The sequence below is a fragment of the Diceros bicornis genome, chromosome X, assembly GCF_020826845.1.
Source record: "Diceros bicornis minor isolate mBicDic1 chromosome X, mDicBic1.mat.cur, whole genome shotgun sequence".
Lineage (NCBI taxonomy): Eukaryota > Metazoa > Chordata > Mammalia > Perissodactyla > Rhinocerotidae > Diceros > Diceros bicornis.
The window spans coordinates 20,252,075-20,279,909 of record NC_080781.1 but is presented as its reverse complement, the minus strand read 5'-3'; the positions used below and the strand labels follow the sequence as shown (position 1 = coordinate 20,279,909).

Genomic DNA, 27,835 nt, shown 5'->3' with positions numbered 1-27,835 from the left:
ACACTATGTCAACTGTTACTAAAGCAACTTCTGGTTTTTTTGATGACTTTCTTGGAGGGTTGAACTTCTTAAAAGAGTAATAAAAGCAAAAGGTAGTGTGCAGCTAAAAGTCAAACCAATGCCATGCATTTTACTCCTTAGCAAACAAGTTTAAGGCAGAAAAAGGAAAAAGAAATCAAAGAGAACAGAAAGTGCTTTCTCAAGTATTTCACCAAATCCTCTTCCCCTCATAAAACATGATGAACCCAACTCCCTACTTTCTCCAGCCTTGCCCTGGGTTGCCTGGTCTTGCAATAGAAAAGCTGGCAGTGGTATTTAAAAATAATATTTTCATACTAAATAACACATCTTACGCACAACCTTAAGACTCCCAATCTCAGATGGCCCCTCAATGAAGTTCAGCCATCTATCTTATAAGTTCTTAGCTTCTTGCTCTGGCCCATCCCCATAAGGCGAAGGCTTTTTCAACCCTTTGCCACTATCCTTCAGCTTTCCACTCAATCTCTGCAGGTCCTTATACATTAGTAGGTGAATTTGCTGCACAGAGAAAATAGCTCCCAACACTTAAACACTCCTTTTACTTTCTACCCCTGGCTCTCCAATTTTACCAATAGGGGCCTCATCCTTAACTGCCTTCCAGTCTCAGAGAAGAGGACTCACTCTTCCCCTCTAGGACTCACCTATCAGCCCTCCACTGCTGCCCTGGACCCTACTCCCTTCCTCTTCTCTGGAACCTAGCCCTTCCTTTATCTTTAGTCCCTCTCTGTCCAATGGTTTGTGTTCTGCACCTATAAGCCTATAAATATGCTCAACACACTTTCACCATGCAGCCAACCATCAAAAGCTGTACTCTTGCCTCTTCTATCCCTTCAATGACCTAAATGGCAATTTATACAAACCACTTCACCTACTCTACTTCCACCAACTTCTCAATCCATCACAGCTCATCTCTTCAATCTCCTCTCCATTGGCCCATGCTTTATTAAAACTATTCTAATTAAGATATCAATGACCTCCTAATTATCCAACGAAAAAGCCCACTCTCCTGAGTGACCAACATTTCTAGAAATTCTGTTTATCTCTGACAGTGTTAAAAACACTCTCTAAAGGTTTTTATCCTCCTCCTCTTCCCAAAACCTCCAGATTTTCACGGGCTTTTCTCCTCTGCTTACTTCTTAAACACCCAAAGGATCCATACTTGACACTCTTATTCTACAAGCACTCTCTGGGGACCACCATCGATTTCCACATAGGATACTACCTATATTCTGTTGTCCCAAATTTCTTCCTCTAGCCACAAACTCTCTCAAAAGTACCAAATTCATATTTTCAACTGCCCAGAGAAAACATCCACCAGATTGTCCTCAGCAAGCAACTCAAACTTTTAACAGGCCCTCAATAATTTTCTTTCCACCAAATCTATTCCTCCTCTCAAGTAATGGCATGACCAGGCACCCAATCTCCCAAGGTAGAAACCTTTGGGCCTTCCTTGAATTCTCTTTCTCCCTCAAATGCCTGCCCCTATTCTATCTGTCACCAAATCTCATCCATTTTACTTTCTAATCTCTCTTGAATCCAGCTCCCTCTCTCTGTCCCCATCACTATGAAGGTACTTAGGATCTTCTTTATGTCATATATGACTCATTTCAACTACTCTCTGCCACTGATCTCTCCCTCACCTATTCTTGTTCCATGTTACCACCAGGATTATCTTCCTAAAATAAATTCAAACTTGAAACAGGATACCATATTTTTCCCTGTCAGATTGGCAAAAACTAAAAAGGAAAATAATACCCTGTGTTGGTCAGAGTGTAGAGAAATAGACATTCTCATAAACTTGGTGGGAGTATATCTGGCAAAATATTGAGGCAATATAACCAGACTTGTAAATGTGTATACCCTTTGATCCAGCAATTCTATTTCTAGAAATTTATTCTAAGGAATTAAATGGAAAGTGCACAAAGATATACAAGTACGTCCTAAAGTTCCCATCATTCCCAGCAAAGGCCAGGACCATTTTTACATACTATACCATTTGCCTGGAATGTCTGCCTCCCACCCATGCCCTTCTTTAATTTGTAAAACTAGAACTCATCCTTGAGTTCAAAGGTCAGCAACTCCCTTCTGTCTCCACAGCAATTGAGTCACACCTCTGCATCACAATGTAACCTATCTTTGGCTCCCACAGTAGACTGTAAGCTCTCCAAGGAAAATGGTTTCATGTATTTTTTTTATTAGCACAAATCCATTTCTGCACTACCTACAACAATATCTGACACATAGTAAGGGCCCAATAAACATGTGTTGAATGAAGGCATTTTCTTCCTCTTTACACAAAGAATTCTCTGATTTCCAAAATCTCAAGAACTTTTAAAAGGTATTTCCTAAAATGCTGGTGGACTTCAATATATGTTATATTAAAATCCTGTATTATAACGGGTATTCAAGCAAAGCAAATAGTCTTGTGAATTTATATAAGCAAATAGTCTGTGAGTCTTTATTTGTTTGAAGCTTAGTTCCTAAAGGCATAAGAATCTCCATACTGGGTCAGAACTGTGGTCTGTCCAACTGAAGCTTTTATCTCTGCAAGTGATACCAAGAAATAAGTTCTAAGAAGACATAGCTGCCCTCCCAGACGTTAAGTTAAACATTCAGAGTGTGTTCCAAAACACCTTACTTTTCTTCAATAACCTAATGAGTCCATCATACTTAAAATCATGTTTTGGAATCATTTATGTTTCAATACTATGTCAGAGCTCTTTTCCATGCTATCTGTTATATAAATAGCATTTTATATATTATATAAGTAAAGTACATAAGTATTACAAAGGTAGTACTGTGCATCCATATACAAGAATATAAGTAGTTTGGTTACACATTTTTTTCCAAGTTAAACTCCTTTTAAGTTTCCAGAGGGTTCCTAATTCTAATAAAGGCTGGTAACAGCCTAATCACATCCTTCACGATTTCACGAAGTTCAGTTCTATTCCTTTCCATCTTTGTCCTAGACTGAAGAAATTTTATCTTTCTCTTGCATCCTTATAGAGAAAAAACTCTACCTTGCACCATTTCACTTTTCTTAATTTTGAGTTATCTTACAGGCTCCAAACTGAAACAACAATGCAGGTCCATAAGATTTACTTTAATTTATAGAAGTCAAGAAAATTTCACCCCTGATGTAAGTTAGCAAAGGCAGCCTTCAAAAATACCTTTGACAATCACTGTACCCCAAGACTTACAGGAAATCATAAGGTAGTCCTCACAGTTGCTTTTGTCATCATCTTGCTGGTCCACAGGGATCCCATTGGCATCTATGACTGCTTCAGAGGCACAATCTGCTACCAATACTTCTTCTGAAACTACGTCAGTTGTCAGAGGATCAGTGACGATTTCTGCCTCTACTACACTATCATGAACCACATGCTCAACGTGTCCAACATCAGACACATGTATAGATTCACTCGTCAAGACATGTTCTGGCATAGACATTGAGGCTGAAGTAATATCAGAAGCTAAAACATCATCTGGGACTGTGCAATGTGCTAAAGAAACTTCTTCGGTTACATCTGAGTCCAGCACTTGCTCAGGAATGATGACCGTTTCAGATACATCTGCTTCTTCCATGATATCTGGGCATTGAACATCTTCTATAACAACGTCCTCGATAACATCTTGGATTACAACTGAGTCTGGGTCATCAGGAACAAAGTTATGCACAGTTATGTCTGAATCCACAACATCTGAAACAAAAACAGTTTCTTGTACTTCCACAACAATTTGATCACCATCCATGTGTGTAGCATCAGCTCCTTAAAAAAAAAAAAAAAATTAAAATCACAAATTTCAAGTAGGCATACATGGCTACCTCAATTAATGTAAATGTGATTTAATTTCTACCAGGAAAACAGACTAGCTCCTCAGGTTTCTCAAACATTATGATAGATAAAGAAATAAAGAGGGAATCTATTTTTGAATCATATCAGAAACAGAAATTTTTAATGCAAGAACTTTTATATTCATCCCAAATCAATTGATAAGGAAATAATAGAAAAACAAAGCAATTGAGGCAGTCGCAAAAGAAAAATATTCATGAAAGTAAAATTCTAGGCTCACTAAAATTAAATCCATATACATAAGAACTTAAGGGATGATTATAAAAATTAATAAGTAAAGCAACTTCAAGTGGCAAATATACCATTTTCCTTCATTATGTTTTTCTCATTTCTTTTCCTTCTTGCTCCATCTTTCTCTCAATTCATATTTTTCTTCTTTCCATCTCTCCCATGTATTTCTTTTACTTCCCTTCTATTTTTTTTGCTTTCTCCCCCTTTGTTCTGGTACAATCTCCCACCAATATCCTCCATTTATGACTATGGAAGTTTAGAAATTATCCTCTGAATCCAGGATATAAAAGAATTGGGGCATAAATGAAAAAGGGGCTAGAAGGCCACAGTTAAGGAGGAAAGACAACTGGGCAAGGAGCCTCTGTGGATAGATAAAATGAATAAAAGAGCAGCTGCTCTGGAGCAGTGGAGGTTGAGGTTAGTTGGAGCAGGGTTTGCCCCAACTTCACCAGTGTACTCCACCTTCACCTGGCCTCCTCCCATCCCCCATTCCCCAATCCCTCAGGCAGTTCCTCAGAATATAAGAAACCCTACTCTAGTCCACTCTGCAGTTAAGGAATGAAGGTAGAGGGTTGAATCAATTGAAGCCCAGTGAGATTAAATGACTTCACCAAGATCACACAGTTTGCACAGATTATGGTGCTCACTAATTATTACTCTGAATGAATGCCACAAATGGGAATCAAAATCAGATATCCTTGCCAAAAACATAATGTAAGATAAAATAAAAGAAAAACAAATTCGGTATCTTGGCTCCTGGTTCAGAGAAAAGCAAACGAAGTTTTTTATAAAAGTCTTACCTAAAAATAAGCTATTCAGTCAATTAGTGCTTCTGGATGTGACTCAGAGCAGGCAGAGTCCAATGAGCTGCCTAACTCATTGACCGTGTATCACTAGCCAGGCCCTCAGAAAGACACATGGCTTTGTTCAACAAACACCAATGACCAACAAGGGCCAAAGAACCTTAAAAAATGTAAGAAATCTTAAAGCCAGTTAATATCCATTCTAACTACATCTAGAAATAATAAAAAGAGTATGTTTGCTTTAATTTCTATAGAACTTCTACGAAATACTTTATATTCATTTCTTTTCAATATTCTCAATATTAACATCAAGCAATAAATCACTGTAATCTCCATCTTGCAGACATGAAGATGAAAGCATTTAGTGGCAAGAGCACTGGTTACAAAATCTAAATCAGAGAGCAGAGTTTGGACACTTATTAGTTTTGCGACCTTGGGCAAGTCATTTAACCTCTGAGTTTCGGTTTCCTCATCAGTAAAATGAGGACAGTAGTATCTGCCATGCATACCTCACAGGACTGTTGTGATGATCAAATGGGAATGTATGGGAAGTGTTCTGAAAAACTGTAATGAGAGGTTTCATTATTATTAGGACATATGAAAACGGAGGCCCTGGCAGATTAAGTGACTTGCTCAAAGATAAACAAACACCATAAGTGTTAACAATCAGGGCTAAAATGCATATGCCGTTCAATCTACCACTTAGCCCATGACCCAGACTTGCTTGTGGCAAGATTAAGCTAGTAAATACTGTGCATTTTTCTCCAAAGAGCTTAGTCTTTCTTTCAAGCACATTAATTATACTTCATGTTCTAATGAAGAAAGAATTATAACTTTGCATTTATCATTATCCAACTGAAATTACCTAACATGAGTCAAAAGACTATCCCAAATTGTTAAGAAAAATACACATACCCCCACTGGATTTAGAGATTAAAGAAAAGTTAAAATTAAAAATCACTAATATTTAATTTCCTGATAAAGTTAATGCTGTTTCTTTAATATACTGCAATATAATCATTTCAAGTCCAAAGGAAAACTCATTAACATTTTATTTATAAGGGTAGCTAGTTAGTGTGATATAAAACCATTTTACATTATAAAATTTAATCACTTTACAATGTTATATAATTGGAACCATGAATAATCTAAAATAGTGAATAATTTTTTTCTATTTTTAGAACTACATGAATTTAATTTTCCTTGTACAATTTGGGGAGTGAAGTAAGACTCCGTCTTCCTGAAGCAAAAGGCTCCTTTTGTCAACTTGTGAGAGACAGGGTTGTAAAAGAAGGATGGGGTCAGAACATGGAGGGCCTTAGGTTTATACTTTACTTGCTAGGTAATGGAAAAAAGAGAAATGACATGATCCCATGTTATTTTACAATGAGTATTCTGATTGGTGGACTAGATAAAAGAGACTAAGGGTAAGGAAAAGAATTTAAAAGTTATTGCAGACTAAGAATGAGATTATAGAGCCTGTCTATGTGGTAGGAAGTAGAATGAAGAGATGTAAGCAAGGAACATTTTCAAAGGGAGAATAAGACTTAGTGCTATAAGTGGGCAAGATGAGAATTACTGAAGATAACAATAAGGTTTTGATACTGCTGCTGTTACTGACAAGAATATGAGAGTTGGTTGTGAGGGAGTCAAATTTTTAAGGAGGGGTATAATAATGTGCTCACTTTAACATTTGTATTTTTGACAGGATAACAAGATACTAAATGTGAATATCAACGTGCGAGTCTACAATTTGTCCACTTGACAATCAACTCCAAATTTGGTAGCTGGGAAGCGGAACAATCCAAGTAGTTATACCTGTTGCATCAAAAAATGAGTTTGGCTCTTGTGGTTGTAATTCAAGTCCATCTTCATCCATGGCCTTTAATTCTCATCAGTCACAGCTCCTAAATTAGGGAAAAAAGTAAACCAAGTATTACTTTTTTTATGTCATATATTAAAAATGTCATCATGATATTTACATTTCTGAAACACAAAATTATGTGACAGACGGACATCTATCAAAAATAAAAGAGAACTTAACTGATTTCCAATGACATATGGGCATCTATCTATATGACAAGGTAAGGCAGATAAATCAAACAAGTCAACTTTGCCTAGACCTTGTTTAATTGAGATACTGCTTACAAACATCAAGTGCACACATCTTGATGAATTTTGACACATGCATAAACCTGTGCAACCACTACACTACCCAGATCAAGATATAGAACATTTCCAGCACCCCAGCACTCTTGTCTCCTCTCAGTCAGTACACCCCACACTCCCACAAGGATAACCGGTTTTATTAAGGTTCAACTTAAACACACTGTAGCTTATTGGGTGGAAATTTCTGCACGATTTTCATATTACTTCTCTAAATTTACTGTAGTCTGCTATCTTTCAACCAACAACAGTAAAAATTTGAAGTACATAATTATAGTAAACACCCTTTGGGATTTCTGCCTAACTCACAATGACCTCTCTTAACTAACCCTCCAATCTAGAGAAGCAAATTCCCACAGTGTATTTATACTCTCCTGGACACAGTTGACTGGCACTAGCTATAAAATGGTAAAAATAAGTTCATCTTTGAGCACAATAAAATCAAAGTCCTATCCTTGAGAATCTGAAACCATGAGCAAGGGTCAGTCAGTCTCAGTCTCTCTTTCTCTCTCTCCTGGTGGCTGGAACATAGAAGCTGAGGAAGGCCATTTTCCAACTTCGGCTTAGACTAGTGAGATAAAGTTTACAAATAAAAAATAAAAAGAATCCAGTGAATGTGTTAAGAAACAGAGTAGAGGGAGCAGGGAGTGGAGGCTTACCAATAGCTTTTTAGTTCCTGGTTCTAGACCTTTCTGAGGTCCAGCTACAGAACCTTGTCTGCCTTGGGTTTTTGCATGACATCCCAATGATCTTAATGCTCCCTTTTCTACTTAAGCCAAAAACTTACAACAGAAAGAACTTAACCAATTAAATAATATACTACTTAATAGTAATCACTGTTTCAAAAGAGCAGACATCAAGGATTGTGGTTTACTCATGTTGTAAGTATTGCATAAACCTCCTCCCTCACTGGTTTCCTTATCTCTTGCTCACTTTCTAATCCAACTTCAATGGTACTATTAGATACATCTTTCTTTTATCTTTATCATTTTTTACTGATGATATAAGTGCTGCATGCTTCTTATTAAAATTTCAAATAACAGAAACAAGAGTCATTTTTCTAAAGCATAAGCTAGCTAATGTCATTCCTCTGTTCAAAAATGTTTAATGGCTCCCTGCTACCTCCAAGTAAAGCTCAAACTTCTGCCATCTTCTAAGTTCCAGCACCAAACTATCTTTCCATCAATATTTCCCCTTTCCTTCAAGCACCTCCTCCCACCACCACACTCGGCCAAACACAAATGCCCAATTTCCCCATGAGACCCCAACTCTATATTTGGCTCAGGGTTTCTTCTACCTGGAAGACGTTTCCCCTATCATCTCTCCTTGGACCTTTCCCCCAAATCCCCTTCTCCAGAAACAAATAAAGAGCTGAAAATAATCTCTCCCTTCTCTGAACTTCCACAGTACTTTTTCTTTTTTCTCTAATTGTACTTTTTTGCTATAAATTATGGTTATTTATATATGTCTTTTTTTTCAGATGCTAAACATATATATATATATATTTCTTAAAGAAATAGCCAGGAGAAAATTAATATTAATATAATAAATGAATTTTCAACATGTCAACTCTGAGACATATTCTATTCATTTTCAAGAAAGAACACGTTCCATGTTATTTATTCAAACTGCATCAAATTAAACAGATCAACAAAAAAATTTTCAACTACGAAAAATGGAAAGTATACCCGTTCTGAATAAGTTGTCACTCCTCTCTTCCCACCAATATCATCTCTGGCCATTATTCTTTTTCCCTCTTACAAAATGATAAACGTAAATTAATCTTCTAAGCATAATGACACACCACTATGTGAAATTAAGCCAATTAAGAAGGCAATAAATGAGATTCATTAAGGTATTTAAGGCCCCTCTCCTCAATTTCCCTACATAAACCCAATCCCATCAGCTCTAAGAATTCTCAACCTGCACAATAACTCCTTTTCTCGGCATTCATTCTCTTTGGCTTTTCTACTAGAGTTTGACAGATAATCAATCCCCTCGATTTGGAAATTCTCTCCTTTCTCAGTTTCCTTAAGTGACATCCTAGATCTCTTCCCACCTTCCCAACTGCTGTTTACTCTGCCTCCCCTCACCCATTACTGCAGCCTGGCCCAGGGTGGTGCAATCAGCCCTCTTCTCTTCTGCTCTTTATTCCATGGTTTCAACTACCATTTACACAAAGATGATTCCCCAAATCCACACACTCAGCGTAGCACCTAACACTTCCACCAGACTGTCTAAATATTTTCATCAGGATAAAACTCTGCTTTCTCCTGGCATGACCACTATGGCCTTTTCCTCCTTCTCTGCTTATATTCAGTCAGGTTGTCAGACCATGTCTATTCCTTCTCTGCAACTTCTCAGAAATCTGTCCCTTTCTTTTTATTGCCACTGTCACCATTCACTCTCAGCTTCATATTTCCTGATCCCTGTAGGACGAAAATAGCCTCTCAACTGGCCTTTCGCTCCATTCTGCCACTCCCACAACAAGACTAGGAACCCTAATACAAAGTAAGGGCTGCTGCCAAATCCTGAGGCATTCCTGCAATCTGTGGCAGGCAGACTAACCCTCCGAAGCTCTGCTGATCACAGCGCTCCCCTGCTCAGAAAGTCTCAGCAGCTCCCCAATAGTCAGGGTGCTCTGAATATTAACCCAAGCTACCATAACTGACTTATTTGCTATTATTCCCATCATTTTACATCATATCCATTTCCTAAAAGATATTTTGGCCCAAATGGAGGGTGTCCACTCACCTTATTTTGACTTAAGTGAGCAGTAACTGTTGAACAGTTTTGACTGGTTATTTTTCCTTCTATTTTGTCATTATAAAAACTCAAATCAGAAAAAAACATGTTTTGTACTTCCAAGCAGAGATGACTATACTTCAACTTTGTAACCCCTGTGGGGTTAGAAGTAAATCTCTCTGACAATCAGAATGATGCCAATGTTCTTAGACTTGAACCTACTAAGAAGAGTTCTCAGGACTGTGATAAAGTAAGGGCAGGGAACGGGCACTGACATGGTAACTGAAAGTGCCCCTGCCTTTGCTGCAGGAACCAAGCCCAGACACCAGTTGAATCTGAAGACAAACAGTTCAGAGAACCAAGAATCTAACAATTTGGGTGAACACATACTAACCTTTAGTCTGATTATCAAATGCCCTCAAAATACTTCTGGGATCCCACTCTCACCTCAAGCTCAGTAAAATATTCCCTTCTTGGTTGCAGGAGTCATGCTCCTGAAAATGCTGTGGAAGAATTCACAATAGAAAAACGCACAGCTTTAAGGGAAATAACGGGTTGAGAGAAACTCGGGAAATTCAAAAAAACTTTCTTCCATTCCTTAAAATAAATCAATGAAAATACCATACCAAGTTAACAGGCGTAGCAACAACATTTTATCTACCTTAAATTAGGGATAATGAATATAATTTATTTCAGTTTTATATCTCCTGATGCCTAGATACTTTCATCATCTCCCTCTTGGGAAGTTAAGAGGGTGCTTATATATTCACTTTGCTTTTTGCACCTAATATACATACACGAATCACTTTTCTGCTTTTGGTCTCCCAAAAACTCAACGCCTTTTAATTTTATGACTCGACTCTAGTTCTTCTCCCTAAGTCACACTCAGAGAACCAAATTGTATTATACACGGTAGATGAAACTGCTCAAGCTGCAGGAAAGGCAAACAAAAGCAGATCTGTCTATAACAGAATTTTTCTTAGAGGGAACCTGGAACTGGTGAAAATTTACATTTAAAGCCTAATTAATATCTTCCCTCTTAAGTTACATTTCTTTCCCAATTTTTTTTCTATGTTGTTCAATGTTAGCCATCATTTCTTCAGATAATTATATTTCACTTCTCTTACCAATTCAGCCCTTAAATTAAATTCGTCTCAAAGCCAGCCACTCTTAAATTCATCACGTCCTCTATTTTCACTACCACTCTAATAAGCTTTGGTCATCTTACATCCAGAACCCAGTGGGCCCTTCCAATCAAGACTTGAGCCCTTCTTGAACTCAAGAAATTTTCTCCTGTTGTTTCTATACTTTCTTCCATTTTCTCTGTTCACTCTTACTAGAATTTCTATTATAGGATGTAAGGACTCCTAAATCTAGCCTCCATATTGCTTTAACTTTTCTCCCATGTTTTCTCTTTGTCTTTCTACTACATTCTTAGAATTCCTAAACTCTTTTTTCCAAGCTAGCTAATTTGATCTTCATTCCATCTACCCAAGTTTTATTTAAAAGATTATATTTTAATTCCAAAATAAACTTAGTTTCTTTTTCACAGCAATCTTTTCTTTTCTTTTTTTTTTTTTTTTGGTGGATACAATATCTCCCCAAATATCTCTGAGGATTTAAAGTTTATTCTGTATTCTATATCTTTTTCATTATTTAGTTGGTTGAATTTGATGTCTCTCTTTCAGACTGCTGGTTTTCCTCAAAAGCCTGGTTCTTCTAGGTTGTCCATTCATATTTATAGATGAAGGTCTAGACTAGAGTTACATTCTGATACCTGAGTTGTATTTCCTCAGCTCAAGTGAGAACCCCTGTTTGCCTAGCAATGAACCTAAATTCTGACCACAGGAGTCCTGGCTAGAATGAGTCCATGGGAGGGAAAGAAACCATGTAACCAGCCAGGCTTTCCTTTAGTGGTGGATGAGTACCACATCTTCCAGGGACTGGAGGTTCAATATCCTTCAGGATAGCTACAAGTTACCTAAGCACTGCCTGTAACTTTCTCCCCCCACTACCCCACTTTGGAATTTCCTACGGACGAAATTTGCAATTCAGAGAGCTGAATTCTGGCATTACCTTGGGAGAAAAACCACTACAGACATCTATACTGATAGGTAAGTGACTTAGCTTTCCATGACTTTAATAATCTGGCTGTGCCCATGGCTACCTCTAGGATGTTCTCCTAGAACTTCCCTACTTTTGACATTGGGGATGATGCAGAATGACAATTTTTGGACGGTCCTTCCAACTTGCTGAATAGGGCCACAGGTTCACTAAGCTCTCCAGAGTTTTGCCATTAATTGATTCCCAATTGCTTTATTCAACCAGAAATTCATCATATTCTGGTCTGCAAGTGGCATACCTCTCAGGTTTTCTTATTTCTCTGGATTTACTTTTATCGTTTTTATATTTCTTCCTCAGTGTGATTTCAAAAGGAAGGAAAAGTAAATGTGTGTATTCTCTAGTCTATCGTGAATTTGAAGTCATGATTTTGTATGTGTCAAATAAAACAGCACGGAAATATGTAAAAACAAAAAAACTATGAGACAGAAATCAAAAAAAATCAATAGTAGTGAAAGGTTACAATTCTTATCAACACTTGACAGATCAAATAGATATATATAATTAATATTAATCTAGTAGCTTTAATTCAAATTCCATTCCCTAAGAAAATATTTTATTTTCAAACAACCTTGCCCACCCTTTGTGTCAAGAAGAGGAAGAGAGGGGGGCTGGCCCGGTGGCGCAAGCGGTTAAGTGCACACACTCCGCTGCGGCCCGGGGTTCGCTGGTTCGGATCCCAGGCGTGCACCGACACACTGCTTGGCAAGCCATGCTGTGGCGGCGTCCCATATAAAGTGGAGGAAGATGGGCACAGATGTTAGCCCAGGGCCAGTCTTCCTCAGGAGAAAAAGAAAAAAAAAAAAAGAGGAGGATTGGCAGATGTTAGCACAGGGCTGATCCCCTCACAAAAAAAAAAGAAGAGGAAGAGAAAATGTTTGCTGTTGTAAATGTCAGAGCCCTGTCCCTCTTTGCCCTGTCCTACTTGGAACTTGTGTACACTTTGCTCAAAAATTCAACGCCAAGTTTTTCTTACAGATTAGTTTTTTCCATAAAACCAATTTTAGCCAATCAATAATTTCAAGGTTTTGTTTAAAGTCTAAGAGTTCAAACTTTCAAAATCTATTAAAATTTGGTCCTAAAATGACAGGCCTTAAAGACTTACTTTTTCAAACCCTCTATTGAAGCTCAGATTAAGAGTTGCCAAAATACCTCGGAATTTAGCTGCACTGATGTGCTACGAACACTCAGCACTACACTTTTTAAATGCCTTTGTCTTTAAGACTGTAGCTTAATGTTAGGAAATGCATACACTTTCTAACTAGTTTTCAATATGTAAAGCAGTACAGCCTCCTTAATGAAATACTGCTCTTTAATGGACTCAATCATTTATCAATCCATGTTCGTAACACTCTACTGTATATCATAATCTACAACAACTCATCTCTTTGGATCATTCTTTTTGATTTTGTAGTGAAATTTTTAAAAAAATAGTTTATTAGCTTTTGCTGAGATTTTGAACAGAAATTCTCTTCACATGTCTCCTCTAATGAAGTGTTCTGCCTTTAGTTGCAGGTGTACTGGAGTGGAGTGTGTGAAACACTTGATATGATCAAAGGATGAAGACAGTGTTGTGACATAATATGAAGTGGTGATTAATTTAAACTACATTGTACATGAACAAGTTAAACTAAAAACTGTCGGGGGAAAACTTTTTAAAAGGTTAATTTCTGTCAAATGTAGTACATGATGAAGAAAGGTCGGTATTATCCGAAACTGTTTTCTTACCCTTTTCCTTTTTCTTGCACCTGCCGTCTTTCCCAAAATTGGGCATTTACTTCATCCCTGGACTGGTCATCCCATAGTTGTTAATTTAGTAAGTGCTTTTCTTATCGAACTCCTTCTTAATGAGCAATATGTCTCCTTGTATTAGAAAATCTTTCTGATAATGCATTAGAATTTGGGTTTTTTTTTTTTAGATTAAAGCATTCTTGCTTTCATGTTACTTTATTCAAGCTAATAAGCGCTTTCCTTAGTTTTCTAATAACTAATTGTAAAAATCATGTGTTGCAGCTTTACAATTTTTAAACTATTTTAAATATTCTTAAACTATGAAACTTCTTAAAACTACTGTCTTGCCAGATCACCAACATGACTAATACTGACCCTACTCTTTCCCTCACCTACAAGAACACATGCTTCCTGTTATTGTTTTTCCTAAATACATTACACTGGGTCTGTGAGGTTCTGTAAACTCAGTGCTGAAAACAACAATGTTCTCTGTACATCTTAAACACCAGCAAGAATATAATATCGGGCTTTTCAACAACTATAACAAATTTTTTAAATTGACAGTTGCAGAACTATGGAGTGTTTTCACATTGATCTTTTGCTAATGCAATTAGCCATATGTTTTGTACCTATAACTTGATAAATCCTTTAATCAGACACACAAAAAAAGAACAAGCTGGACAATGCAGGGGCTGGTATGCAATATACCTGCTTCTAACATGACCAACAAAGGGCATGCTCCATTGAATATGAGCTCCAAGTTGAGTATCAGCAGCATTAATTCCATGATCATTCCCTGGAATATAGCTAGGGAGCAAGCCAATTCATGCTCCCTCCCCGGCTCCCCAAAAAATCCAAACCTGGCTTTTTTCAGGGGTTTGGAAAGATAGTAACACTACTAGACAATAATCTAGAAGGAGGAGGAAAACTGGGGAAAAGCACAAACATACATAATTTGAAATGAGAAAGAAAAAAAACACATACAGAAAAAAAGAAAAAACTTGTAAGAAAATAGTCTATAATTCTATGCTAGCATATTGAGGAGAAATGTAAGTTACCAGTATTATATCCTGGTATATATCCAGTATTATATCCTGGTATATTTCCAATCCAAACCATGCCAGAGCATAGAGGAGGAAAGCTTTCTCAATTCCTTTTATAAAACTAATTTACCATTTTTTAAAAACCTAACAAAAATAATGGAACCAAACTACAAACTTGGTTAATTATGAATCCCAAGTCAAGTATTCGCAAATGTGATCCATCACGTAAAAAAATATATACACACGTACATACACAGACCTTGACAAAGGATGATTATTCTAGAATTCAAGGATGGAGCCAAACAACAGCCCAAATTAATTGGTCAAAACAGGAAAATCTTGATTTTCTCAATAGATGTTGAAAAGTTGAAATTCAACACCTATTTTTTATTTAAAACAAACTACTCAGTCAAATTGGAATAGAAAGATATTTCCTCAACTGTTAAAAAAATACAATAAATAGGAATGAAATACTAATACATGCTACAACACAGATGACCCTTGAAAACATTATGCTAAGTGAAAGAAGCCAGACCCAAAAGACCATATATTATAGGATTCCATTTATATGAAATGTCAAGAATAGGCAAATCCATACAGAAAGAAAGTAGATTAGTGGTTGCCAGGGGCAGGGGGGGTGCGGGGGGGGGGGGGGCTGTGATTGCTAATGGACACAGGGTTTCTTTTGGGAGTGATAAAATGTTCTAATATTAGTGGTGATGGTTGCACAACTCTGAATCTACTAAAAACCGCTGAATTGTACATTTTAAAGGGTAAATTTTCTAACAGCTTTATCTGAATAAAGCTGTTATAAAATACAAAAGCACATGCAAATCTTAAACTAGTTCATGTTACAACATGTGTTTTTGGATAGGAGAATGATGTCAGTACCACTTTATAACAAAAAGACATGTATTAAAATTAAGTAACAACACTCAAAGTATTCCTTCTAAAGTTAAAATTAAGCCAAAGATGCCCACTAACACTATTATTATTTAAGATTGTATGGGAACTGACAGCGAACGCAATTAGGTAAGATAATGAAATGCAAGATATAATTATTATTTGAAAGAAATTATACTTATTTATATACGATTTATTTAGGAAATCCAAGAGAATCAACTAAAAAATTAATATCAGTATGAATTCATAAGGTGTGCTGGTATAAAATTAATATACTTGAACACAAAAGCTTTCTTATATAACACTTAAGAATGGAAAATCCCATTGATAAGAATAATTGAAAACTCTACTAAGTGGAATTTTAAAAAAAGACAAATATATAGAGAAATCAGTCTTGCTCTTGAATATGTTAGATCAGTAGCATCAACTCTCCCTTAATTAACCTCTACATGCAACCAAAATCCCAATAAATTGTTATAAATCATTGACCTTATATATGCAGGTCTGCTTTTTGGACTCTATTCTGTTCCACTGATTAATCTGGCTTTGTGCCCACTGTTTTAATCACTATAACTTTATAATAAGCTTTGATAGATGGTAGTGTAAGTCTTCCCATTCTTTTTCAAGATTGCCTTTGCTATTCTTGACCCTTTGCATTTCCATATAAATTTGAGAACAGGTCTATCAAAAAAAAAAGTTCTGTAGGGGTTTTGATTGAAATTGCATTGAATCTCTATATATCAGAACTGACATCTTTATAATATTCACACTTTCAATCCATGAACATTGTATCTCTCCCCATTAATTTAGTTTTTTCAGTTCTCTTAGTAATGCTTTTACTAAAGGTCTTAGAATGCTTTGTTGAATTTATTTCAAGGTATTAGATGTTCTCTGACCTTATAAATTGTACTGGCTTTTAAATTTGACTTTCATATTGTTTGTTGTGCATGTAGAGAAATACGACTGATTTTTACATATCAATCAATGTTCCCCAACTATAATGCAATAAAATTAGAAATAAATGTCACACAGATAGTAACAGCAAAAAAATATATATGTATATACCATAAATGTGAGAACAAAGTTCTAAATAATTTAACGGGCAATAGAAAAACTATGAAAATCACAACATATTTAGGACTAAATAATAAAAATCAATTCATGTCAAAATCACAGCATCTAGTTACAGCTCTGAGGAAAATTTATAGTTTTAAAGGCATATTTTTTAAGAATACAGATTAAATACGAATGAGCTAAACCTTCAACTTAAATTTTTTAAATGTCAGAATAAATGCAAATAAAGTAGAAGGAAAGAAATAATAACCATATGAGCAGAAACAGAAAGGGTCAATAAAAAGAACTATTTGAAAAGTCTTAATAATACAAACAAGTTACTGGCAGTACTCATCAGAAAAAAAAGGAACAAATCAATGAAATTAGATATTTTAAAGTCACTAGAAAAACCTATATATTATACCAATATGTTTGAAAATTTATATTTTTCTAGAATATTGTTCATTTTGTATAAATAACAAAAAAAAAAACCTCAAGAAAAGCCAAAAAGACGTATCACCATGAAAGAAACTATTAATAAATCAAAAGCCAACTCACAAAAAAGACACCAGGAACAGTTTCACAGATGAATTCTATCTAACTTTCAAGAAACAGATTATCTCTATTAAATACAACTTGTTTAAAAAAAGAAATACTCTCTAACTCATCTTATGAAGTCAGCATAACCTTATCACCAAAACAAGACAAAGACTACACGAGAAAGGGAAAGTATATGGCAATAACAAAAGGATGCAAATATCCAGGGAATCCAAAGACAATTTAAAATAGAAAATCTATTAATGCAATTCATGACACCAACAGATACAGCAAAAGCATTAGAAAAACCAACTTCTGTTCATGATGAAAACTCTAAAATGATAAGAAGAGAACATAAATTAATAAATAATACCTACCCCCTCTAAAAAAACCCATTACAATATCATACTTAATGATAAAATATTAGAAGCACTCCACTAAAGTACCTAGACAAGGATACCCATTATCAATGCTTCTATTCAACACTGTGCTAGAGGCATTGGGGGGGGAGGGGGGACAAAGAAACCGGAGGCAAAAGGAATAGAAAAGAAGCATTATTCACACATAACTACTTAGGAAATACAAAAAGATTATAAACCGTTACTACTCCCACATTTCACTGAATCTAAAGATACCACCAATTAAGATGCATCCTTATGTTACATACAACTAAGAAAAAAAACATTGCCAATTAAACTGACGCCACGGGCCAGCCCAGGGGTGCAGCGGTTAAATGTGCGCTCCACTGCAGTGGCGGCCCGGGGTTCACAGGTTCGGATCCCGGGCGCGCACCAACGCACCACTTGTCAAGCCACGCTGTGGTGGCGTCCCATATAAAGTGGAGGAAGATGGGCACGGATGTTAGCTCAGGGCCAGTCTTCCTCAGCAAAAAGAGGAGGATTGGCATTGGATGTTAGCTCAGGGCCAATCTTCCTCAGCAAAGAGGAGGAGGATTGGCATCAGATGTTAGCTCAGGGCTGATCTTCCTCACCAAAAAATAAAAGAAAATAAACTGACGCCATACTTTATTATCTAGAATTTTCATTTTAGACTTAGAGAGAGAGAATTCTTTTAAACTTATTTAGACATATTTTTATCATATCTTGTGCTATATAGAAAGAAAAATAGAAGCTCAAGAAATCGGTAGGGTATTTCTAAAACTTGACATTCAGGGTCCTACTTGCTTTTCTACTCAAAGCTATTCAATCTTTTCCTAACAATACTGTCCTCTGCCAACAAGAGTGTTGGTGATGCAGCATTTCTTAAAATGCTCCATTATTATCTATGGGATTTGCTTTCCAGTCAGACACACACTTCACAATTTCTTCTGCCTTCAGTTGTATTATTTGGCATGAAATAACAACATAGCAATGCACATACTCATTTAAGTGATGACAAAATGAAGAGTCTTGATCAAGTTTGTGCCTGTGTAGGCAATGACATCATGACTGCTGCCTGGACAACAGTGATTATAGGACACCATCAATTGAAGATCTATTTTGATTTCAGAGATGTTAAAACGTAGGGGTGAAAATGCATCTCAGAATCTATGAAATATGGTAATATGAGAGTTCAGTGAGGTTACATGATCAATACATGTAAGTCCACAGTGCTCCCTATACATCAGCAATAACTAAATAGAAATAACTACTAAAAGAAAATCCTATTCACAACAAAAATTACACGTCTAACAAAAAATCTAACAAAAGTTGTGCAAGAGTTTTATGAAAACAATAGAGCATGCTCAAATTCAACTCCCAGCTCCACTACTTAGCATATATCTATATGATATGTATCTACATATTTATTGTATAAATTTGATGCAAATACAATAAAAAATCCAACAATTTTTCACAGAAATTGACAAACTGACCCAAAAATAAAGGGAGGAAAATAGCTTTAAAAATCCTGAAGAACAAGAACATATGTTAAGACTGAATTATAGGGCCGGCCCCATGGCTTAGCGGTTAAGTGCGTGCTCTCTGCTACTGGCGGCCTGTGTTTGGATCCCGGGCGCGCACCGATGCACCGCTTCTCCGGCCATGCTGAGGCCGCGTCCCACACACAGCAACTAGAAGGATGTGCAGCTGTGACATGCAACTATCTACTGGGGCTTTGGGGAGAAAAAAGAGGAGGACTGGCAATAGATGTTAGCTCAGAGCCGGTCTTCCTCAGCAAAAAGAGGAGGATTAGCGTGGATGTTAGCTCAGGGCTGATCTCCCTCACCAAAAAAAAAAAAAAAAAAAAAAAAAAGACTGAATTATAAAGGTATCATTATTAAGTCAGAGTGGGATAGGTATAGAGATAGTCAAACAGACCAATGAAACCAGAAGCGAGAAACTAGAAACAGATGTGTGTATATGAGAAAATTATAAACCTCAAGAGTTGCATTATAAATCAGTGGGGAGAAAGGCTGAACTACTTGGCAAATCCATATTAAAAAGATAAAATTAGATCCCTACATCACACAATAGAGAAAAAAAATTCCAGATGAATTCATGACCTAAATATGAAAAAGCACAGTATCATTATGATCTTGGGGTAAGGGAAGAATTTCTTACAGACAGAAGAAAACATAAGCTGTAAGTGGAAAAAAACTGAGAAAACTGACTCCCTTCACATTAAGAAGTTCTACACAAAAAATATTCCATAAACAAAGCTAAAAGACAAGCCACAGACAAGGAAACGGTATTTTCAGTGTGTATAACTACAAATCATTAGTGTTCAGAATATAAAAAGAATATCCATAAGCCAATGAGAAAACCGCAACAATCCAACAGAAAAATGGACCAAGGATAGGCACAAGCTTTCTATGGAAAACTCAAATGGCCAACAAATATGTGGGAAAAAAAGCTCAACCTCACCAGTAATCTAAGAAATGCAAAATGAAAACAGCAATGAGATACCATTTATATCCAACAGAACCGAAAAAATTGCAAAGTCTAACCTTTTGGCAGTGGTCTGGAGAAACAGAGGCTCATACACAGCTGGTGGGAGTGTCAAATGGAATACAATTTGACAATCTGGCAATTCCCAGTAAAGCTGACAAATGCACAGACTCTTGAATGTAGCAATTCTATTTCTATAATCCCAAGAGAGAAGAACCCTGTATAAGGATGTTCACAGCAGCATTGTTTGAAATTGCAGAAAACTGCAAACAACCCAACGGCCCCTCCATAAGAATAGATAAATAAACCATAGTATACTTATACTTTAAAATACAAGTAAAATGAATGAACTCCATCAATAGTTTTCAAACTTCATGGTCTCAGGATCCCCTTTACATTCTTAAAAATCAAGGATCCCAAAGAGTTTTTATTTATGTGGGTTCTATCTATATTACAAATTAAATCTGAAACATTTAAAAAATAGTAATTTATAAAAAATTATAAACCCACCATATATAAACACGAATAACATTTATTTTATTTTTGGGGGTTTTTTTGTTTGTTTTTTTGTGTGAGGAAGATCAGCCCTGAGCTAACATCCATGCTAATCCTCCTCTTTAGGCCGAGGAAGACCGGCTCTGAGCTAACATCTATTGCCAATCCTCCTCCTTTTTTTCCCTTTTTCTCCCCAAAGCCCCAGTAGATAGTTGTATGTCACAGCTGCACATCCTTCTAGTTGCTGTATGTGGGACGTGGCCTCAGCGTGGCCGGAGAAGCGGTGCTTCGGTGCGCGCCTGGGATCCGAACCCGGGCCGCCAGTAAAGGAGCGCGTGCACTTAACCACTAAGCCACGGGGCCGGCCCCAGTAACATTTATTTTAAAATAACTATTTTTCAAAACAAAAAACACTAGTGAAAAGGGTAGCATTGTTTTACATTTTTGCAAATCTCTTTAAAGACAGGCTTAATAAAGGACAGCTGGATTCTCTTAACTGCTTCAATCTATTATGACATCACGTGTCATGCAGCCTCTGTACAGCACTTGTGCAGTGTACAGAAGCACGCAGCCAGAAGAATCTTTGGGATCCCTAGGAATTCCTGGAGCACACTTTGAAAAACCACTGAACTAGATCCACATACAACATGGATAAATCTCAAAAACACACTGCTGAGTGAAAAAATATATGTAAAATGACACACAGTATGATACCATTTCTGTAAAGTTAAAACACACAGAGCAACACTTGATATTGTTTTTGGTACATACATACTAGGACAGTGGTTACTTCCGGCAAAAACAAGACAGGAATGGAATGGGGGAGCACTCTTTAACTGGATCTGTGAGGCTTTCTTTCTTTATTTTTTATTTTATTTTATTTTTTTTGTGAGGAAGATCAGCCCTGAGCTAACATCCACGCCAATCCTCCTCTTTTTGCTAAGGAAGACCGGCCCTGAGCTAATATCTATTGCCAATCCTCCTCCTTTTCTTCCCTTTTTCTCCCCAAAGCCCCAGTAGATAGTTGTATGTCACAGCTGCACATCCTTCTAGTTGCTGTATGTGGGACGCGGCCTCAGCGTGGCCGGAGAAGCGGTGCGTCAGTGCGCGCCCGGGATCTGAACCCGGGCCACCAGTAGCAGAGCGCGGGCACTCAACCGCTAAGCCACGGGGCCGGCCCCAAGGCTTTATTTCTTTAAACAAACAAGTTATGAAACAAATATGTAACAAAATATTAAGATCTGTTAAATCTTGGTAATACTTGCTTTTCTGTAATTCTGAAATATTCCATAATTTGAAAACTTTAAATATATATATTTTTAAATCCTAATGGCTATCTACTTCAAGGCCACGCAGCTTCCTTAAAGTGTACCTCCCTTTGAATAAAATATAGTTACAAGATACCTGGATTTTATAAAAAGTTGTTTGGAAAAATAATTTGACTGGAATAACAATAGACTGACAACATTAACTCCAGTCAGTTAAGCAGTGGGGGTGGGGTGGGGGTACTGAGCTCACGTGGTGGGCCTTAATATGTATATCCCTTGGTCAAAGGACACACTGACTAGATAGCTTGAATAGTTGAAAACTATTTAACTACATAAAATTCTCTCCACCGAATAATTGAGATAGTTGTTTTTAGAGATAATGACCATGTGCCAGGTACTGCTAAGGGATAAGAATAAATGAGAACCTGTCTCTACATTCAGAGTTTTGAAAAGATGACAGAAATATAAACACACAGTTAAAATATAATAGGTTAAATGCTAAACTAAAGATGTCCACATTGCTACATGAGAAAGAGAAGAAAGAATGAGCCTGGAAAAATGATGGTGCTATTAAAAGAAAGAAAGCTAGAAGCAGGAGTTGTTTAAGAGGCTCTGGGTTTAAAAAAAAATTTTTTTCAATAAATATAGTAGGCATCTACTGTGTGCCAGATAAATTTGGTATCACCCATGTTGAGACAGTAGGACACCTGGGTGGAGATGGTCAGTAGGCAACTGGAAATGGTGGATGAGAAACTAGAAGAGAGGGTGGGTAGAGTATAGGACACCAACACACCAGAGGAGAAGATTCGAGAAAAAATGACAGAGGATTGACCTTGAGGGGAATCCCATGATAGAAGACAGAGAAGGCACAGATAGTTTCTGAAACACAGAACACTTTTATATGACCCACACCTGCTGACATGCTGTGGAACAGTTTCTCAATTTGGGAAATACTGGATTTAGGAATAAGTGGGATGAAAAGAAATAAAAGTATTGGTGAAAGGAAAGAAAAGAGGTGACGTTTTTGTAAGATGAGCAAACATAGGAATGTTTATAAGGAGAGGGAAAGACACCAGCGTTAGAGGGAATGATGCAAGCAGCAGAACCACTGACAGAGCTCTTTCCCAGAGGACGGGCGAAGCGCACAGGCAGAGCAGCTGCACATGAAGGAGGCCAATTCCTCCTGCAGCGAAAGAACAGGAAGAAAGCCTAGGTAGAGACAGAGGAAGGGCATGAAGTGGAAGGAAGAAACTCAACTGCTTAGATCAGATAGTCGTCTTGCTGGCTTAAGTAAAAGATTAGGTCATCTCTGCTAAGGCTGAAGGGTTTCAAGGATGGGTTGAGGAGTTTTAGAGTGAAAAACCAAGTTGGGAATCACCAGTGTGCACACACACAAATAATACAAACAAGGTCATCAGTGACAATACAAGTCCAGAGGGGGTTAGAGAGGAAGCATTTACAAAAAACAATGTGGAAAACAAAATTTTTTAATGCATTGTGAGCTTGTTTTTAAAAAAGAAAACTTACATCTATCTGCAACATACATATAAATTAAAAACTAACACCTCATTAATCCAAGATGGTTGGGTAATAAGGTGTTCCACCAGTCAGTTTTCCAGATCATCAAGGTCTTCCCTTTCAGGCAAAAAGCATTTTATATTTAACTGTTTTAGATAGAAATCCTTCCAAACTATACACTTATCTCTCTTCTTAATTGTACAACTTGAGTCTAACAATCTTTGCCTTGAACATCCACTCTTGCCATTCTAGAACATCTACTGCTGCTGTACTGTGTGTGCAGCCATACAATTCTCTCTTTTTTTGAACTCTTCTATGTCTCTCCCAGCTATCAAGATATATAAAGCAACTGGTTCTTCTAAGTTTATGTTTACCCTTACCACCTCAACCACCACAGCCCACCTTAGCAACCTGGGCCTCCGACAGTGCACTGTTTCTCAAACTTTTTTAAACCATGGCCCTTTATGAAAACATGAGAATCTCCAGTTTCCTCCCATCCTCTCATGGAGCATCACTGCTCTGACCTGTTGCAGTCTAGGAAAATGGAAAAACTGAAAGAAGTTTCTTGTGAATATTTATGCTACCTATAGGTTTATATCACAAAATTCTAGGAAACACATTTCCCACACATGCATCTAGGATCGTCAAATATTAATCAAAACATGAGAAGGCTTGGCTTAGCAACCAGCTTTAGTTACCTTCTCAAACAAAAAGGTGGTTACTCTCACCGGGGAGAAGAACAGGGATTGCAAAAAGCCATCTGAAGGCCACTGCCTTTTTAGTAATTGCTCTTCTAAACTACTTTTCAAAACTGACTTCTTAAAAAATTACCATGGTGGGGGGGGGCCCCGGTGGCTTAGCGGTTAAGTGCGCGCACTCCACTGCTAGCGACCCGGGTTCGGATCCAGGGCGCGCACAGACGCACGGCTTCTCCGGCCATGCTGAGGCCGCGTCCCACATACAGCAACTAGAAGGATGTGCAGCTATGACATACAACTATCTACTGGGGCTTTGGGGGGAAAAAAAAGGAGGAGGATTGGCAATAGATGTTAGCTCAGAGCAGGTCTTCCTCAGCAAAAAGAGGAAGATTGGCACAGATGTTAGCTCAGGGCTGATCTTCCTCACCAAAAAAAATTACCATGGGGGGCCGGCCCAGGGTGCAAGCAGTTAAGTGCGCGCGCTCCGCTGCAGGGGCCCCTGGTTCGCCGGTTCGGATCCTGGGCAGGCACGAACGCACCGCTTGGCAAGCCATGTTGTGGCGGCGTCCCATATAAAGTGGAGAAAGATGGGCACGGATGTTAGCCCAGGGCCAGTCTTCCTCAGCAAAAAAAGAGGAGGATTGGCAACAGATGTTAGCTCAGGGCTGATCTTCCTCAGAAAAAAAAAAAAATTACCATGGGAATACTTACAGGTTCATTCCTCATTTTCGTAAAGAAACCCACAGCACTAGTCCTGTAATTTTCAACCCTGGTAAGTTAAAAACCCCTCCCTATTTGTTTACTACATCTGAACAAAAGGTGTTTTGGAGAGAGAAGTTAGGATAGAAAAAAGGAGCAGCTATCCAGTAGAGACAGACCATTCAAAAAGTCGCAAAATTGGCTTAACTTCTGAACATTCTTGATAATCATTCTGGTAGTGAAAACACCGATCAACTTGCTACTCTCATTATTTCTCAACCAATGCAACTGCTAAGTGACTATAAAGCCCGGCTCAGGTGTGTCATCACCCCGCTACTTGAGGGCTTCCCTGGCCTCCCCCATCCAGCATCAGCCTCTCCACCTGACAAGCAAGCTCTTCCACCATCTACCTTTTCTAACCACAATTCCCTCCCCTACCTGCACCATCTTCTCCAACCAAAGTGTAAATGCTTGCTGTTTTCCGAAGAAGCTTCACCCTTGAAATGCCCTTTCCCCATCCCCACCTCTGCCTAACAAAGTCCTACCCATCCTTCAGTAACCTTCTCAAAATGTCACCTATTACAGGAACCCTTTCCTGACGCTCCAAATGGAAACCTTGCCGCCCTCTGAAACCCCAGCAACTGGCTCTACCTTTCCCGCAGCACTTTAAGTGCATTTCACCTCGTCTCATCTGCCTCTGAACAACTTCTCGCAGCCACCGTCTGCATTACAAGAACCTTTCTAATCTTGCTTAGCACCTAGTGCATCGCCAACACTGGGCTCCGAGTTGACAGGCGAGTTGTATAGTATGCAATCAAAACCACCTTAAGGGATGGAATTCCACCTTAGAATTTTTCAAATCAAACCGAGAATTCTAAATAACCATGGTAAGTAAATGAACAAAAAATACTGCATCATACGATGTTATCCTTCAGTAAGAAAATTAAAAACTTCCTGCCCTTTTCTTACTCTTCGAAAAAAGTAAACACTACCAACCGATCACTAATAGCTGAAAAACAGCTTTTCAAAAAAGGTGTTTCCAAATAAATGAGTACAAAGACTTCTTCAAAATTTTATTCCTCCGTTTTCGTGCTGTGCAACTTGCACTTTTTCCTCTGTTGGATAAAATAGTGGTGAGAACCTTCGTATCAAATTTTATTTTTATTTCTTTATTCAGATACTCGAGAACGCAATGATTGTTGGAAAACAACCGCATCGAAAGCACTCTAATAGCCACGTATGACTTGGCCTGAGTAAACATAAAATGGCTTAAGGTCTCATTTGCCGGGATGAGCCCAGAAGCCTGGGCTGCCATCCGCCCCGCCAGCCCTCGGGGGGCTGCAAGCGCGGAGGAAAGGCGCGGGGCCAGGGACGCTGAGGCACGAGACGGCCCCAGCGCCCGGCCGGCAGCAATGGCCACCTGCGGCAGCTCAGTTAAAAATCAGCGGAAGCGGCAGACAGTCACGGGGCTGCGGGAGGGAGGGCAGGGAGGTGGCGCTGCCGCCGAGCGCCTGGAGCCCTGGCGCCCATCATGGCGACGAGAGCCATGGCCGCCGTGGGGAGCGAGCACGCCCCCTCCGCGCGCACACGCTGCCGCGCCGGGCCTCCGGGGCCCGTCACCGGAGCCGCCGCCGCCGCCGCTCTCCGACCCCCCCTCACGGGCTGTAGCGGAATTTTCTCTTCAGACGCCGCCTTCAAGATGGCGGCTCCCCCTCCCGGCAACCCCCTCAATCGTCCCCTGCAGCAGGCGCCGAGCCGCCGCCATCTTGTCCCCCGTCCCTCCCCCCCTCGCTGATATTTACATAGCGAAAATCGGCCCGGCCGGCCTGCGGCCTTCACCTCACGCCTGCAGCCTTCGCCTCCTTGCCAGGCCTCGCCCCCGCGCGGTGCCCCGGGCCGGCCGCGGCGCCCACCCCGGGCCCCTCCGCCGCCTCCCAAGCCACCGGGCGACCCTCCCCCAACCCCCGCCCGTTTACAGAGCGCGCCTCCGCCGCCGCTCGGGGCAGCCGGGCTCCTCCCCGGGCCTAACTGCGGCCTCCTCGGGGCCTGCTCGGCGCCGCGCGCCACACCACCCGGCCTAGCGCGGAAGGGCGCCTTGCGGGCCGCCGACCAGGCCAGGACCAGGCCGCTGCGCGCGCCCTAGGCCCCGCGGCCGCGGCGGCGCCCGGAACTCACCGGACGGGCGTGCGGGCGGTCGGCGACGGTGGCGGGTGCTGCAGGCCGGCCTTTCTCTGGAGCACTGGGCCGGGCTCCGGCTGGTGGGGCGGGAGGAGGGAGGGAGGAGGGGCCGAGCTCGGAGCTGACAAAAAGCGGCCCAGCTCCCCGGCACGGGCCCGCCGTCAGCACGTCACGTCACCGCCCGGGAGAGAGACCCAGGAAAATGCGGAAGGGTAGACAGGCCCCCTCCTCCGCCCGGTGTGTACCCCTGGAGCCCCGGGTCGGCGCCGCTCACGCCCCGCGACCGGGGAGCCCAGTGGCCTCGCTGCGGCGGGGTCTCCGGCGGCCGGAGTCTCCGTGACAGCGCCCCCCTTCTTTCCACCTCCTCCGCGCTCCCGCCCGCCGCCGCCGCCGCTACACACGCGCCGCTGCCGCCGCCTCGGCCGTAAAGCCCGCGCGGGGCCGCGGTCCGGCGACCCCGCGGAGAGGCAGGCGGCCCTTACCAGACCCGGCCCGGCCGCCCCCCACCATCTCCCGTGGGCCGCGGCCGCCCCCCGGGCCCTCCCCGGAGACCTACCGCCTCTCCGCGCCGGTCCTGGCCGAGGCGCCTGCTCGAGTTGTTTGCAGGCCCTCAGACCCCCGCCCGCAGTAAATGTGTTTTCTTCATCCCCGTGGCTGGAGAAGATAAATTTAGCAACCCCCGCCGTCCCCTGCCTTCGCTTTAAAAAAAAAAAAAAAAAATCTTTGAAATAAAATGAAAATAGGCTTGCCAGTCTAAATGGGTGTATGGGCAAGAGAAGGATTATCCTAGAGCAACTACCAAAGTTTATTTTATTTTATTTTTTAAATAAGCGTCCAGTCAGAGAACCTAACTGATTTTATTAGT

The 27,835-nt window shown here is 39.7% G+C and overlaps 1 protein-coding gene across 3 annotated transcripts in view; it reads right to left on the bottom strand.

The window, feature by feature from the left end:
• The window catches only part of ZFX (zinc finger protein X-linked), a 49,167-nt gene extending 21,901 nt beyond the window's left edge, over window positions 1-27,266 (bottom strand). Inside the window, exons 1-3 of one of the 3 annotated variants that reach the window (XM_058535585.1) lie at window positions 26,968-27,266; window positions 6,746-6,834; window positions 3,240-3,809 (exon numbers count right to left, since the gene is read on the bottom strand). In XM_058535585.1, coding sequence (XP_058391568.1) covers window positions 3,240-3,809; window positions 6,746-6,806 — 631 coding nt within the window. In that variant the 5' untranslated portion in view covers window positions 6,807-6,834; window positions 26,968-27,266. Of the gene's footprint in view, window positions 1-3,239; window positions 3,810-5,436; window positions 5,492-6,745; window positions 6,835-18,606; window positions 18,825-26,967 lie in introns of those variants that run through there. The other 2 variants (XM_058535586.1, XM_058535587.1) reach the window with 2 other exon arrangements.
• Window positions 27,267-27,835: the final 569 nt, after the last annotated feature.